The sequence below is a fragment of the Lampetra fluviatilis genome, unplaced genomic scaffold (assembly GCF_964198595.1).
Source record: "Lampetra fluviatilis unplaced genomic scaffold, kcLamFluv1.1 SCAFFOLD_1056, whole genome shotgun sequence".
Taxonomy (NCBI): domain Eukaryota; kingdom Metazoa; phylum Chordata; class Hyperoartia; order Petromyzontiformes; family Petromyzontidae; genus Lampetra; species Lampetra fluviatilis.
Genome location: NW_027621481.1, coordinates 4,201 through 17,500, shown reverse-complemented (window position 1 = coordinate 17,500; position 13,300 = coordinate 4,201). Strand labels below are relative to the sequence as shown.

The 13,300-nt window shown below is 58.6% G+C and overlaps 1 protein-coding gene across 2 annotated transcripts in view; it reads right to left on the bottom strand.

Moving 5' to 3' along the window:
- Positions 1-12,938, bottom strand: part of LOC144955316 (uncharacterized) — a 22,257-nt gene extending 9,319 nt beyond the window's left edge. Inside the window, exons 1-3 of one of the 2 annotated variants that reach the window (XR_013641609.1) lie at positions 12,799-12,938; positions 8,129-9,087; positions 6,414-6,478 (exon numbers count right to left, since the gene is read on the bottom strand). Coding sequence is in view for 1 of the 2 variants with exons in the window: in XM_078885566.1 (XP_078741692.1) it covers positions 6,414-6,458 (45 nt within the window). In the remaining variant the exon portion in view is untranslated. Of the gene's footprint in view, positions 1-6,413; positions 6,479-8,128; positions 9,088-12,798 lie in introns of those variants that run through there. The other variant, XM_078885566.1, reaches the window with a different exon arrangement.
- Positions 12,939-13,300: the final 362 nt, after the last annotated feature.

Sequence of the window (13,300 nt, the reverse complement as noted above, 5' to 3'; positions counted from 1 at the left end):
CACGGGGAGAGAGAGACACGGGGAGACACAGTTAGAGACACGATGAGACACGGGGAGAGAGACACGGGGAGAGAGAGACACGGGGAGAGAGACACGGGGAGAGAGACACGGGGAGAGACACGGGGAAAGAGACACGGGGAGACACGGGGAGAGAGACACGGGGAGAGAGACACGGGGAGAGAGAGACACGGGGAGAGACACGGAGAAAGAGACACGGGGAGAGAGACACGGGGAGAGAGAGACACGGGGGGAGAGACACACGGGGAGAGAGAGACACGGGGAGAGAGACACGGGGAGAGAGACACGGGGAGAGAGACACGGGGAGAGAGACACGGGGAGAGAGACACGGGGAGAGACACACGGGGAGAGAGACACGGGGAGAGAGACACGGGGAGAGAGACACGGGGAGAGAGACACGGGGAGAGAGACACGGGGAGAGAGACACGGGGAGAGACACACGGGGAGAGAGACACGGGGAGAGAGACACGGGGAGAGAGACACGGGGAGAGAGACACGGGGAAAGAGACACGGGGAGAGAGACACGGGGAGAGAGACACGGGGAGAGAGACACGGGGAGAGAGACACGGGGAGAGAGACACGGGGAGAGAGACACGGGGAGAGACACACGGGGAGAGAGACACGGGGAGAGAGACACGGGGAGAGACACACGGGGAGAGAGACACGGGGAGAGAGACACGGGGAAAGAGACACGGGGAGACACGGGGAGAGAGACACGGGGAGAGAGACACGGGGAGAGAGAGACACGGGGAGAGACACGGAGAAAGAGACACGGGGAGAGAGACACGGGGAGAGAGAGACACGGGGGTAGAGACACACGGGGAGAGAGAGACACGGGGAGAGAGAGACACGGGGAGAGAGACACGGGGAGAGAGAGACACGGGGAGAGAGACACGGGGAGAGAGACACGGGGAGAGAGACACGGGGAGAGAGACACGGGGAGAGAGACACGGGGAGAGACACACGGGGAGAGAGACACGGGGAGAGAGACACGGGGAGAGAGACACGGGGAGAGACACACGGGGAGAGAGACACGGGGAGAGAGACACGGGGAGAGAGACACGGGGAGAGAGACACGGGGAGAGAGACACGGGGAGAGACACGGGGAAAGAGACACGGGGAGACACGGGGAGAGAGACACGGGGAGAGAGACACGGGGAGAGAGAGACACGGGGAGAGACACGGAGAAAGAGACACGGAGAAAGAGACACGGGGAGAGAGACACGGGGAGAGAGAGACACGGGGGGAGAGACACGGGGAGAGAGACACGGGGAGAGAGACACGGGGAGAGAGACACGGGGAGAGAGACACGGGGAGAGAGACACGGGGAGAGAGACACGGGGAGAGAGACACGGGGAGAGAAACACGGGGAGAGAGACACGGGGAGAGAGACACGGGGAGAGAGACACGGGGAGAGAGACACGGGGAGAGACACACGGGGAGAGAGACACGGGGAGAGAGACACGGGGAGAGAGACACGGGGAGAGAGACACGGGGAGAGAGACACGGGGAGAGAGACACGGGGAGAGAGACACGGGGAGAGAGACACGGGGAGAGAGACACGGGGAGAGAGACACGGGGAGAGAGACACGGGGAGAGAGACACGGGGAGAGAGACACGGGGAGAGACACGGGGAGAGAGACACGGGGAGAGAGACACGGGGAGAGAGACATGGGGAGAGAGACACGGGGAGAGAGACACGGGGAGAGAGACACGGGGAGAGAGAGACACGGGGAGAGAGACACGGGGAGAGAGACACGGGGAGAGAGAGACACGGGGAGAGACACGGAGAAAGAGACACGGGGAGAGAGACACGGGGAGAGAGAGACACGGGGAGAGAGACACGGGGAGAGAGACACGGGGAGAGAGACACGGGGAGAGAGACACGGGAGAGAGACACGGGGAGAGAGACACGGGGAGAGAGACACGGGGAGAGAGACACGGGGAGAGAGACACGGGGAGAGAGACACGGGGAGAGAGACACGGGGAGAGAGACACGGGGAGAGAGACACGGGGAGAGAGACACGGGGAGAGAGACACGGGGAGAGAGAGACACGGGGAGAGACACGGAGAAAGAGACACGGGGAGAGAGACACGGGGAGAGAGAGACACGGGGGTAGAGACACACGGGGAGAGAGAGACACGGGGAGAGAGAGACACGGGGAGAGAGACACGGGGAGAGAGAGACACGGGGAGAGAGACACGGGGAGAGAGACACGGGGAGAGAGACACGGGGAGAGAGACACGGGGAGAGAGACACGGGGAGAGACACACGGGGAGAGAGACACGGGGAGAGAGACACGGGGAGAGAGACACGGGGAGAGACACACGGGGAGAGAGACACGGGGAGAGAGACACGGGGAGAGAGACACGGGGAGAGAGACACGGGGAGAGAGACACGGGGAGAGACACGGGGAAAGAGACACGGGGAGACACGGGGAGAGAGACACGGGGAGAGAGACACGGGGAGAGAGAGACACGGGGAGAGACACGGAGAAAGAGACACGGAGAAAGAGACACGGGGAGAGAGACACGGGGAGAGAGAGACACGGGGGGAGAGACACGGGGAGAGAGACACGGGGAGAGAGACACGGGGAGAGAGACACGGGGAGAGAGACACGGGGAGAGAGACACGGGGAGAGAGACACGGGGAGAGAGACACGGGGAGAGAAACACGGGGAGAGAGACACGGGGAGAGAGACACGGGGAGAGAGACACGGGGAGAGAGACACGGGGAGAGAGACACGGGGAGAGACACACGGGGAGAGAGACACGGGGAGAGAGACACGGGGAGAGAGACACGGGGAGAGAGACACGGGGAGAGAGACACGGGGAGAGAGACACGGGGAGAGAGACACGGGGAGAGAGACACGGGGAGAGAGACACGGGGAGAGAGACACGGGGAGAGAGACACGGGGAGAGACACGGGGAGAGAGACACGGGGAGAGAGACACGGGGAGAGAGACACGGGGAGAGAGACACGGGGAGAGAGACACGGGGAGAGAGACACGGGGAGAGAGAGACACGGGGAGAGAGACACGGGGAGAGAGACACGGGGAGAGAGAGACACGGGGAGAGACACGGAGAAAGAGACACGGGGAGAGAGACACGGGGAGAGAGAGACACGGGGAGAGAGACACGGGGAGAGAGACACGGGGAGAGAGACACGGGGAGAGAGACACGGGAGAGAGACACGGGGAGAGAGACACGGGGAGAGAGACACGGGGAGAGAGACACGGGGAGAGAGACACGGGGAGAGAGACACGGGGAGAGAGACACGGGGAGAGAGACACGGGGAGAGAGACACGGGGAGAGAGACACGGGGAGGTGGTTAGTGGTTCTCTCCGTATCTCTGTGTCTCTCTGTCTCTCTCCGTGTCTCTCTCTGTGTCTCTGTGTCTCTCTGTCTCTCTCTGTGTCTCCGTATCTCCGTGTCTCTCTGTCTCTCTCTGTGTCTCTCTGTCTCTCTCCGTGTCTCTCTCTCTATCCGTGTCTCTCTGTGTCTCTCTGTCTCTCTCTGTGTCTCTGTGTCTCTGTGTCTCTCTGTCTCTCTCTGTGTCTCTCTGTCTCTCTCTGTGTCTCCGTATCTCCGTGTCTCTCTGTCTCTCTCTGTGTCTCTCTGTCTCTCTCCGTGTCTCTCTCTCTATCCGTGTCTCTCTGTGTCTCTCTGTCTCTCTCTGTGTCTCCGTGTCTCTCCGTGTCTCTCTCCGTGTCTCTCTGTGTCTCTCCGTCTCTCTGTCTCTCTCTGTGTCTCTCCGTGTCTCTCTCCGTGTCTCTCTGTCTCTCTCCGTGTCTCTCTCTGTGTCTCCGTGTCTCTCTCCGTGTCTCTCTGTGTCTCTGTGTCTCTCTGTCTCTCTCCGTGTCTCTCTCTGTGTCTCCGTGTCTCTCTCCGTGTCTCTCTGTGTCTCTGTGTCTCTCTGTCTCTCTCCGTGTCTCTCTCTGTGTCTCCGTGTCTCTCTCCGTGTCTCTCTGTGTCTCTGTGTCTCTCTGTCTCTCTCCGTGTCTCTCTGTGTCTCTCCGTCTCTCTGTCTCTCTCTGTGTCTCTCCGTGTCTCTCTCCGTGTCTCTCTGTCTCTCTCCGTGTCTCTCTCTGTGTCTCCGTGTCTCTCTCCGTGTCTCTCTGTGTCTCTGTGTCTCTCTGTCTCTCTCCGTGTCTCTCTCTGTGTCTCCGTGTCTCTCTCCGTGTCTCTCTGTGTCTCTGTGTCTCTCTGTCTCTCTCCGTGTCTCTCTCTGTGTCTCCGTATCTCCGTGTCTCTCTGTGTCTCTGTGTCTCTCTGTCTCTCTCCGTGTCTCTCTCTGTGTCTCCGTATCTCCGTGTCTCTCTGTCTCTCTCTGTGTCTCCGTGTCTCTCTCCGTGTCTCTCTCTGTGTCTCCGTGTTTCTCCGTGTCTCTCTCCGTGTCTCTCTGTGTCTCTCTGTCTCTCTGTGTCTCTCTGTGTCTCTGTGTCTCCCTGTGTCTCTCTGTCTCTCTCTGTGTCTCTGTGTCTCAGTGTCTCAGTGTCTCCCTGTGTCTCTCTGTCTCTCTCTGTGTCTCTGTGTCTCCCTGTGTCTCTCTGTCTCTCTCTGTGTCTCTCTGTGTCTCTGTGTCTCAGTGTCTCAGTGTCTCCCTGTGTCTCTCTGTCTCTCTCTGTGTCTCCGTGTCTCTCTCCGTGTCTCTCTGTGTCTCTGTGTCTCTCTGTCTCTCTCCGTGTCTCTCTCTGTGTCTCCGTATCTCCGTGTCTCTCTGTCTCTCTCTGTGTCTCCGTGTCTCTCTCCGTGTCTCTCTCTGTGTCTCCGTGTTTCTCCGTGTCTCTCTCCGTGTCTCTCTGTGTCTCTCTGTCTCTCTGTGTCTCTCTGTGTCTCTGTGTCTCCCTGTGTCTCTCTGTCTCTCTCTGTGTCTCTGTGTCTCAGTGTCTCAGTGTCTCCCTGTGTCTCTCTGTCTCTCTCTGTGTCTCTGTGTCTCCCTGTGTCTCTCTGTCTCTCTCTGTGTCTCTCTGTGTCTCTGTGTCTCAGTGTCTCAGTGTCTCCCTGTGTCTCTCTGTCTCTCTCTGTGTCTCCGTGTCTCTCTCCGTGTCTCTCTGTGTCTCCGTGTCTCTCTGTCTCTCTCTGTGTCTCCGTGTCTCTCTCCGTGTCTCTCTCTGTGTCTCCGTGTTTCTCCGTGTCTCTCTCCGTGTCTCTCTGTGTCTCTCTGTCTCTCTCCGTGTCTCTCTGTGTCTCTGTGTCTCCCTGTGTCTCTCTGTCTCTCTCTGTGTCTCTGTGTCTCAGTGTCTCAGTGTCTCCCTGTGTCTCTCTGTGTCTCTCTGTCTCTCTCTGTGTCTCTGTGTCTCAGTGTCTCAGTGTCTCCCTGTGTCTCTCTGTCTCTCTGTGTCTCTCTGTGTCTCTGTGTCTCCCTGTGTCTCTCTGTCTCTCTCTGTGTCTCTGTGTCTCAGTGTCTCAGTGTCTCCCTGTGTCTCTCTGTCTCTCTCTGTGTCTCTGTGTCTCCCTGTGTCTCTCTGTCTCTCTCTGTGTCTCTCTGTGTCTCTGTGTCTCAGTGTCTCAGTGTCTCCCTGTGTCTCTCTGTCTCTCTCTGTGTCTCCGTGTCTCTCTCCGTGTCTCTCTGTGTCTCCGTGTCTCTCTGTCTCTCTCTGTGTCTCTCTGTCTCTCTCCGTGTCTCTCTCTGTGTCTCCGTATCTCCGTGTCTCTCTCTGTCTCTCTCTGTGTCTCCGTGTCTCTCTCCGTGTCTCTCTCTGTGTCTCCGTGTTTCTCCGTGTCTCTCTCCGTGTCTCTCTGTGTCTCTCTGTCTCTCTCCGTGTCTCTCTGTGTCTCTGTGTCTCCCTGTGTCTCTCTGTCTCTCTCTGTGTCTCTGTGTCTCAGTGTCTCAGTGTCTCCCTGTGTCTCTCTGTCTCTCTCTGTGTCTCTGTGTCTCCCTGTGTCTCTCTGTCTCTCTCTGTGTCTCTGTGTCTCAGTGTCTCAGTGTCTCCCTGTGTCTCTCTGTCTCTCTCTGTGTCTCTGTGTCTCAGTGTGTCTCTCTGTCTCTCTCTGTGTCTCTGTGTCTCAGTGTCTCAGTGTCTCCCTGTGTCTCTCTGTCTCTCTCTGTGTCTCTGTGTCTCAGTGTCTCCCTGTGTCTCTCTGTCTCTCTCTGTGTCTCTGTGTCTCAGTGTCTCTGTGTCTCCCTGTGTCTCTCTGTCTCTCTCTGTGTCTCTGTGTCTCAGTGTCTCAGTGTCTCCCTGTGTCTCTCTGTCTCTCTCTGTGTCTCTGTGTCTCAGTGTCTCCCTGTGTCTCTCTGTCTCTCTCTGTGTCTCTGTGTCTCAGTGTCTCTGTGTCTCCCTGTGTCTCTCTGTCTCTCTCTGTGTCTCTGTGTCTCAGTGTCTCAGTGTCTCCCTGTGTCTCTCTGTCTCTCTCTGTGTCTCTGTGTCTCAGTGTCTCAGTGTCTCGCTGACCTCCCGGATGTCTTGTTCCGTGGCTTCAAAAGGCAGTCCTCGCATGTGAACGCAGAACCCGGAGCCTGGACACACGCAGATAGACACAGACACATGCAGAGAGAAACACAGACACACACACAGACACACACACACAGACACACACACAGACACACAGATACACACACACAGACACACACAGACACACACAGACGCAGCACACACACAGACACACACAGACACACACAGACACACAGCACACACACCCACACACACAGACACACACACACAGACACACACACAGACACACACAGACACACACACAGACACACACACAGACACACACACACACACAGACACACACAGACACACACACACACACAGACACACACACAGACACACACACACACAGACACACACACAGACACAGACACACACACAAACACACACACACACACAGACACACACACAGACACACAGACACACACACACACACACACACACAGACACACACACAGACACACACACACACACACAGACACACACACAGACACACACACACAGACACACACAGACACACAGCACACACACACACAGACACACACACAGACACACACACAGACACACACAGACACACACTCAGACACACACACACACACACAGACAAACACACAGACACAACAACAACCGCCATTCGCCACTAAGTTGCGGTGACGTCACCACGACGCTTGTGCCAGGCCATGTGCACCTTGAGGCCACGTGAAGTGTCGAACACACACTACACTACACTATACACTACACTATACTATACACTACACTATACACTACACTACACTATACACTACACTACTACACACTACACACCACACTATACACTACACTACATTATACACTACACTATACACTACACACTACACTACACACACTTGACTACACACACTACACTACACTACTATACACTACACACCACACTACACTATACACTACACTACATTATACACTACACTATACACTACACTATACTACACTATACACTACACACTCCACTACACTACACACTACACATACACACACACTATACACTACACATACACACATACACATACACTACACACTACACTATACACTACACACTACACACACTACACATACACACACACTATACACTACACATACACACATACACATACACTACACACTACACTATACACTACACACTACACACACTACACATACACTACACACACTACACATACACACACTACACTACACACTATACACTACACTACACACTATACACTACACTATACACTACACATACACACACACTATACACTACACTATACACTACACACTATACACTATACACTACACACTATACACTACACTACACTATACACTACACTATACACTACACACTACACACTCCACTACACATACACACACACTACACTATACACTACACACTATACACTACACACATACACTACACTACACACACACTGTACACTACACACTACACTACACACTACACTATACACTACACTATACACTACACACTATACACTACACTATACACTACACTACACACTACACATACACACACACTGTACACTACACACTATACACTACACTACACATACACACACACTACACTATACACTACACACTACACTACACACTACACTACACACTACACACTCCACTACACACAGAGACCCAATCCAGATCCTCACTCTGCTCTCGGTGGCTCCGCTCCAGGTTTTGGTAAACTCCGTCTCTCCAAACTCCGCCCCCTCCACCCCCCCAGGGCCCCCGACGAGGGCGGGGGGGAGCCCTCCCAAAGCCCGGAGCGGAATCCACAAAGCGGGATCCGGAGTCGGGAAATTGTTTACTCTGTTTCTGGAGCCTCGGATTGGGATTTTGGAAACCCGGATTTTGGAAACCCGGATTGGGATTTTGGAATCCTGGATTGGGATTCCGGAAACCAGAATCCGGATTTTGAAATCCAGGATTGGGATTTTGGAATCCTGGATTGGGATTCTGAAATCCAGGATCCGGATTAAGAAATCCAGGATTGGGATTTTGGAATCCAGGATTTGGATTTTGGAATCCAGGATTGGGATTTTGTAAACCCGGATTGGGATTTTGGAATCCCGGATTGGGATTAAGAAATCCAGGATTGGGATTTTGGAATCCAGGATTTGGATTTTGGAATCCAGGATTGGGATTTTGTAAACCCGGATTGGGATTTTGCAATCCCGGATTGGGATTAAGAAATCCAGGATTGGGATTTTGGAATCCCGGATTGGGATTTTGTAATCCCCGATTGGGATTTTGGAATCCAGGATCCGGATTCCGGAAACCAGGATCCGGATCCTGAAATCCAGGATTGGGATTAAGAAATCCAGGATCCGGATTAAGAAACCCAGGATCCGGATTCCGGAAACCAGGATTGGGATCCGGGTTCTGGAACCCGTGGCTGTGATTGTGGGATCCAGGAGTGGAGCTTCGCGATCCCGCGGCCGGATTTTGAAAGTCCGGGCCGGAGTTCCAATCTCCGGATCGGGGATTCCGGAATCCCGAAGCGGCATTGTGGATTCTGGCTCCGGGATTTGCGGATTTCTGGCGGAGAGACTTGGAGGGGATGACGGTGACGATGTCAACGCTGCGGCACCGATAGACCTCCACCATCCTGTCAACAACAACAACAATGACGTCAACAACAACAACGACGTCAACAACAACAACGTCAACAACAACATTGTCAACATCGTCAACAACATCGACAACAACATCGTCAACATCAACAACAACAACAATGACGTCAACAACAACAACAATGACGTCAACAACATCATCTTCAACAACGTCAACAACAACATCGTCAACATCAACAACAACAACAATGACGTCAACAACAACAACAATGACGTCAACAAGTCAACAACATCATCTTCAACAACGTCAACAACAACATCGTCAACATCAACAACAACATCAACAAGAACAACAATGACGTCAACAACAACAACGTCAACAACATCATCTTCAACATCGTCAACAACATTGACAACATCGTCAACATCAACAACAACAACAACAATAACATCAACAACATCAACAACAACAACAACAATGACGTCAACAACAACAACAATGACGTCAACAACAACATCAACAACATCAACAACATCAACAACATCAACAACATCAACAACAACAACATCATCATCATCACCATCAACAACGTCAACAACATCAACAACAACAACATCAACAACAACATCTTCACAGACACCTTTGTATTCCCCCCCCCTCACCTGTCACCCCCCCCCCCCACTCTCTCACCTGTCCCCCCCCCTCACCTGTCCCCCCCCCTCTCACCTGTCCCCCCCCTCTCACCTGTCCCCCCCCCCACTCACCTGTCCCCCCCCCCACTCACCTGTCCCCCCCCCTCTCACCTGTCCCCCCCCTCTCACCTGTCCCCCCCCTCTCACCTGTCCCCCCCCTCTCACCTGTCCCCCCCCCCACTCACCTGTCCCCCCCCCCACTCACCTGTCCCCCCCCCTCTCACCTGTCCCCCCCCTCTCACCTGTCCCCCCTCCTCTCACCTGTCCCCCCCCTCCTCTCACCTGTCCCCCCCCTCACCTGTCCCCCCTCCTCTCACCTGTCCCCCCCCTCTCACCTGTCCCCCCCCTCTCACCTGTCCCCCCCCTCCTCTCACCTGTCCCCCCCCTCACCTGTCCCCCCTCCTCTCACCTGTCCCCCCCCTCACCTGTCCCCCCCCCCACTCACCTGTCCCCCCCCCTCTCACCTGTCCCCCCCCTCTCACCTGTCCCCCCCCTCTCACCTGTCCCCCCCCCTCTCACCTGTCCCCCCCCCCACTCACCTGTCCCCCCCCCCACTCACCTGTCCCCCCCCCCTCTCACCTGTCCCCCCCCTCTCACCTGTCCCCCCTCCTCTCACCTGTCCCCCCCCTCCTCTCACCTGTCCCCCCCCTCACCTGTCCCCCCTCCTCTCACCTGTCCCCCCCCTCTCACCTGTCCCCCCCCTCTCACCTGTCCCCCCCCTCCTCTCACCTGTCCCCCCCCCCTCACCTGTCCCCCCTCCTCTCACCTGTCCCCCCCCTCTCACCTGTCCCCCACTCTCTCACCTGTCCCCCCCCCTCTCACCTGTCCCCCCCCCCACTCTCTCACCTGTCCCCCCCCTCTCACCTGTCCCCCCCCCTCTCACCTGTCCCCCCCCCTCTCACCTGTCCCCCCCCCCACTCTCTCACCTGTCCCCCCCCTCTCACCTGTCCCCCCCCTCTCACCTGTCCCCCCCCCTCTCACCTGTCCCCCCTCCTCTCACCTGTCCCCCCCCTCTCACCTGTCCCCCCCTCTCACCTGTCCCCCCCCTCTCACCTGTCCCCCCCCCTCTCACCTGTCCCCCCTCCTCTCACCTGTCCCCCCCCTCTCACCTGTCCCCCCCTCTCACCTGTCCCCCCCCTCTCACCTGTCCCCCCCCCTCTCACCTGTCCCCCCCCCACTCACCTGTCCCCCCCCCTCTCACCTGTCCCCCCCCTCTCACCTGTCCCCCCCCCTCTCACCTGTCCCCCCTCTCACCTGTCCCCCCTCTCACCTGTCCCCCCCCCCCTCTCACCTGTCCCCCCCTCTCACCTGTCCCCCCCCCCTCTCACCTGTCCCCCCTCTCACCTGTCCCCCCCACTCACCTGTCCCCCCCTCTCACCTGTCCCCCCCCCTCTCACCTGTCCCCCCCCCTCTCACCTGTCCCCCCCCCCTCACCTGTCCCCCCCCTCACCTGTCCCCCCCCCCTCACCTGTCCCCCCTCTCACCTGTCCCCCACTCTCTCACCTGTCCCCCCCCCTCACCTGTCTCCCTCCCCACTCTCTCACCTGTCCCACCCCCCTCACCTGCCCCCCCCCCCCTCACCTGTCCCCCCCCTCACCTGTCCCCCCCCTCACCTGCCCCCCCCCCCCCCACTCTCTCACCTGTCCCCCCCCCCCACTCACCTGTCCCCACCCTCTCACCTGTGCGCCATCATCTCGCCTGTCCCCCCCCCTCACCTGCCCCCCCCCCTCACCTGTCCCCCCCCTCACCTGTCCCCCCCCTCACCTGCCCCCCCCCCCCCACTCTCTCACCTGTCCCCCCCCCCACTCACCTGTCCCCACCCTCTCACCTGTGCGCCATCATCTCGCCTGTCCCCCCCCCCTCACCTGCCCCCCCCCCTTACCTGTCCCCCCACTCACCTGTCCCCCCCCCCTCACCTGTCCCCCCCCTCTCACCTGTCCCCCCCACTCACCTGTCCCCCCTCTCACCTGTCCCCCCCCCTCACCTGTCCCCCCCCCTCACCTGTCCCCCCCCCTCACCTGTTCCCCCCCCTCACCTGCCCCCCCCCTCACCTGTCCCCCCCCCCCCTCACCTGCCCCCCCCCCTCACCTGTCCCCCCCCTCACCTGTCCCCCCCCCTCACATGTCCCCCCCCCCTCACCTGTCCCCCCCCCTCACCTGTCCCCCCCCCTCACCTGTGCCCCACTCTCTCACCTGTCCCCCCCCCTCACCTGTCCCCCCCCCTCACCTGTCCCCCCCCCTCACCTGTCCCCCCCCCCTCACCTGTCCCCCCCCCCTCACCTGTGCCCCACTCTCTCACCTGTCCCCCCCCTCACCTGTCCCCCCCCTCACTCACCTGTCCCCCCCCTCACCTGTGCCCCACTCTCTCACCTGTCCCCCCCCCTCACCTGTCCCCCCCCCCTCACATGTCCCCCCCCCTCACCTGTCCCCCCCCCTCACCTGTCCCCCCCCCCTCACCTGTGCCCCACTCTCTCACCTGTCCCCCCCCCTCACCTGTCCCCCCCCCTCACCTGTCCCCCCCCCTCACCTGTCCCCCCCCCTCACCTGTCCCCCCCCCCTCACCTGTGCCCCACTCTCTCACCTGTCCCCCCCCCTCACCTGTCCCCCCCCTCACTCACCTGTCCCCCCCCTCACCTGTGCCCCACTCTCTCACCTGTGCCCCACTCTCTCACCTGTCCCCCCCCCTCACCTGTCCCCCCCCTCACTCACCTGTCCCCCCCCCTCACCTGTCCCCCCCCCCTCACCTGTGCCCCACTCTCTCACCTGTCCCCCCCCCTCACCTGTCCCCCCCCCTCACCTGTCCCCCCCCCTCACCTGTCCCCCCCCCTCACCTGTCCCCCCCCCCTCACCTGTGCCCCACTCTCTCACCTGTCCCCCCCCTCACCTGTCCCCCCCCTCACTCACCTGTCCCCCCCCTCACCTGTGCCCCACTCTCTCACCTGTCCCCCCCCCTCACCTGTCCCCCCCCTCACTCACCTGTCCCCCCCCTCACCTGTCCCCCACTCTCTCACCTGTCCCCCCCCCTCTCACCTGTCCCCCCCCCACCACTCTCACCTGTGCGCCATCATCTCCCCGTGCCTGCGTGTGGCTCTCTCGGCGTTCTCGGGGCTGTCGAAGGTCACGAACCCCAAGCCTGTGCCCCTCCCAAACTCGTCCATGCAGAGAGTCACACACTCAGCGGACACGGGGATGTCTGCACACACAGAGACACGGGGAGAGAGACACGGGGATGTCTGCACACACAGAGACACGGAGACACGGGGATGTCTGCACACACAGAGACACGGGGACACGGGGATGTCTGCACACACAGAGACACGGGGACACGGGGATGTCTGCACACACAGAGACACGGAGACACGGGGATGTCTGCACACACAGAGACACGGGGACACGGGGATGTCTACACACACAGAGACACGGAGACACGGGGGGAGAGACACGGGGAGAGAGACACGGGGATGTCTGCACACACAGAGACACGGGGACACGGGGGGAGAGACACGGGGAGAGAGACACGGGGATGTCTGCACACACAGAGACACGGGGAGAGAGA